Below are 1,775 nucleotides of genomic sequence, written 5' to 3'. Positions count from 1 at the left end.
GCAGGGAGCCGCTGAAGGCCATCGAGCAGTTCCAGGTGGGGCGGGTCGGCGTGGAGATGCCCAGCGCCCATGGCGGGGGCCGGCCGTGAGGGGCCGGGGCTGTGGGGTGGGAGAGAGCCTGAGAAGGCCCCAGGCGGAGCCCGCTTTGTGGTATTTTCCTCTCCTTATATTGTAACCAGCGTGCCTTTAGCAGTCCCTGCTCTCGGTTGGTGGCTGGCGGAGCCGGCTAACCCCTCACCCGCGTCCCTGTCCGGTGTTTGTGTTGGCAGACAGAAAATGGAGTGCTCCTGCCCTCGCTGCAGTCGGCCCTGCCCTTCCTGGACCTGCACGGCACCCCCCGGCTGGAGTTCCACCAGTCGGTGTTCGATGAGCTGAGGGAGAAGCTGCTGGAGAGGGTCTCTGCCATCGCTTTGGAAGGGAAAGTCGAGGAGAGGTTTGTTGGCAGTCTTGTTGGTTATTTGGAGTGAGCTGGGAATTTTGTGTGCAAATTAGTTACAGTGGGTGAGTGAGTGAGTTGTGCAAAGGAGAGAGAAGGCTCTGGGGGATCAAGTTCCAGCGGCTTTGAGATGAGTCACTTTGGTCCTTTACTGTAATGTCTCTTGCTCTTCCGTGTTTTCAGATACAAGAAGCTGGAAGATCTCCTAGAGAAGAGCTTTTCCCTGGTCAAGATGCCTTCCATACAGCCTGTGGTAATGTGTGTCATGAAGCACTTGCCCAAGGTAAAACTGCTCCACCAGTTGGGCTGTTCCGTTACATCTCTGCTGTGTAGATCCTCTTAGCTGTGCTGTTGGCTGGGCTGCATGCTCCGTCTGCAGACCTTCTGCAAGTTAGTTGTTTAGTGTTGGGAACTGACTGAAGTTTTACTACGTTCTTGTGTCTGGTGATGACTTAGTAGACTAATTCAAAAAGCTTTTTACATTTTCATGATCAGCTGAAACTATTTCCCTATTTTATTCAGTTTATTCAGGTTCCTAAAAGTAGTCAAGTTCACTGATAGATGAATTTTTCCACAGCTGATTTAAAAATCTATAACAAGTGGAAAATAAGATTTGAAGAATGCAACCAGGAGTTGCATAACAGGTGAGATGCAGATTGGTGAAACAAAATCTCTAGGAGTAGCTTATTAAAAGCATCATGTTATACTTAAGGTAATGGATTCAAAACTGCTACTAGAACTTATAAGTTACTGAGTTTTGAAACATCACCCCAAATCTTAGCATCCTAGGTTTAAAGGAAGTCTTAAGTGTCTTAGGACTGGCTTACTGTTACGGAAGTAGTTGTGTAAATTAACAGACTGCCTCAAATTATGATTTAGATGTATTTGGTAGTGACCTACTCATTACTTGGACAGTCAGGCAGGTAAGCTGCTCTGCATTTTGGTAACCACTCTGTTGATCATAGGTCCCTGAAAAGAAGCTGAAGTTAGTAATGGCCGATAAGGATTTGTATAAAGCATGTGCAGTGGAGGTGAAGCGCCAGATTTGGCAGGATAACCAGGCTCTGTTTGGTGATGAGGTATCTCCGCTGCTGAAGCAGTATATCCTGGAGAAAGAAAATATTCTCTTCAGCAATGATATTTCTTTCCTGCACAATTTCTTCAGTCCGTCTCCCAAAACAAGACGTCAAGGAGAGGTAAGGACAAGGAAACCTCTTTGTGAATGGAATTCATCAGGTTTCAGTCAACCTTGACAAATAACAGAGTGTCCATTTCACCCACCCAACTTCACTACTGAAGTTGTTTGGCTAGACAAAGTATTTGCCAGAAATACCAGGTT

The 1,775-nt window shown here is 46.9% G+C and overlaps 1 protein-coding gene across 1 annotated transcript in view; it reads left to right on the top strand.

Moving 5' to 3' along the window:
* The window catches only part of NELFB (negative elongation factor complex member B), a 12,450-nt gene that overhangs the window by 282 nt on the left and 10,393 nt on the right, over positions 1-1,775 (top strand). Inside the window, exons 2-5 of the mRNA XM_009882001.1 lie at positions 5-35; positions 270-433; positions 620-719; positions 1,402-1,632. Coding sequence (XP_009880303.1) covers positions 5-35; positions 270-433; positions 620-719; positions 1,402-1,632 — 526 coding nt within the window. The remainder of the gene's footprint in view (positions 1-4; positions 36-269; positions 434-619; positions 720-1,401; positions 1,633-1,775) is intronic.

The sequence above is a fragment of the Charadrius vociferus genome, unplaced genomic scaffold (assembly GCF_000708025.1).
Source record: "Charadrius vociferus isolate BGI_N301 unplaced genomic scaffold, ASM70802v2 scaffold233, whole genome shotgun sequence".
Lineage (NCBI taxonomy): Eukaryota > Metazoa > Chordata > Aves > Charadriiformes > Charadriidae > Charadrius > Charadrius vociferus.
Note: the sequence above shows the minus strand (reverse complement) of the source record. Positions and strands in the feature narration are given on the sequence as shown.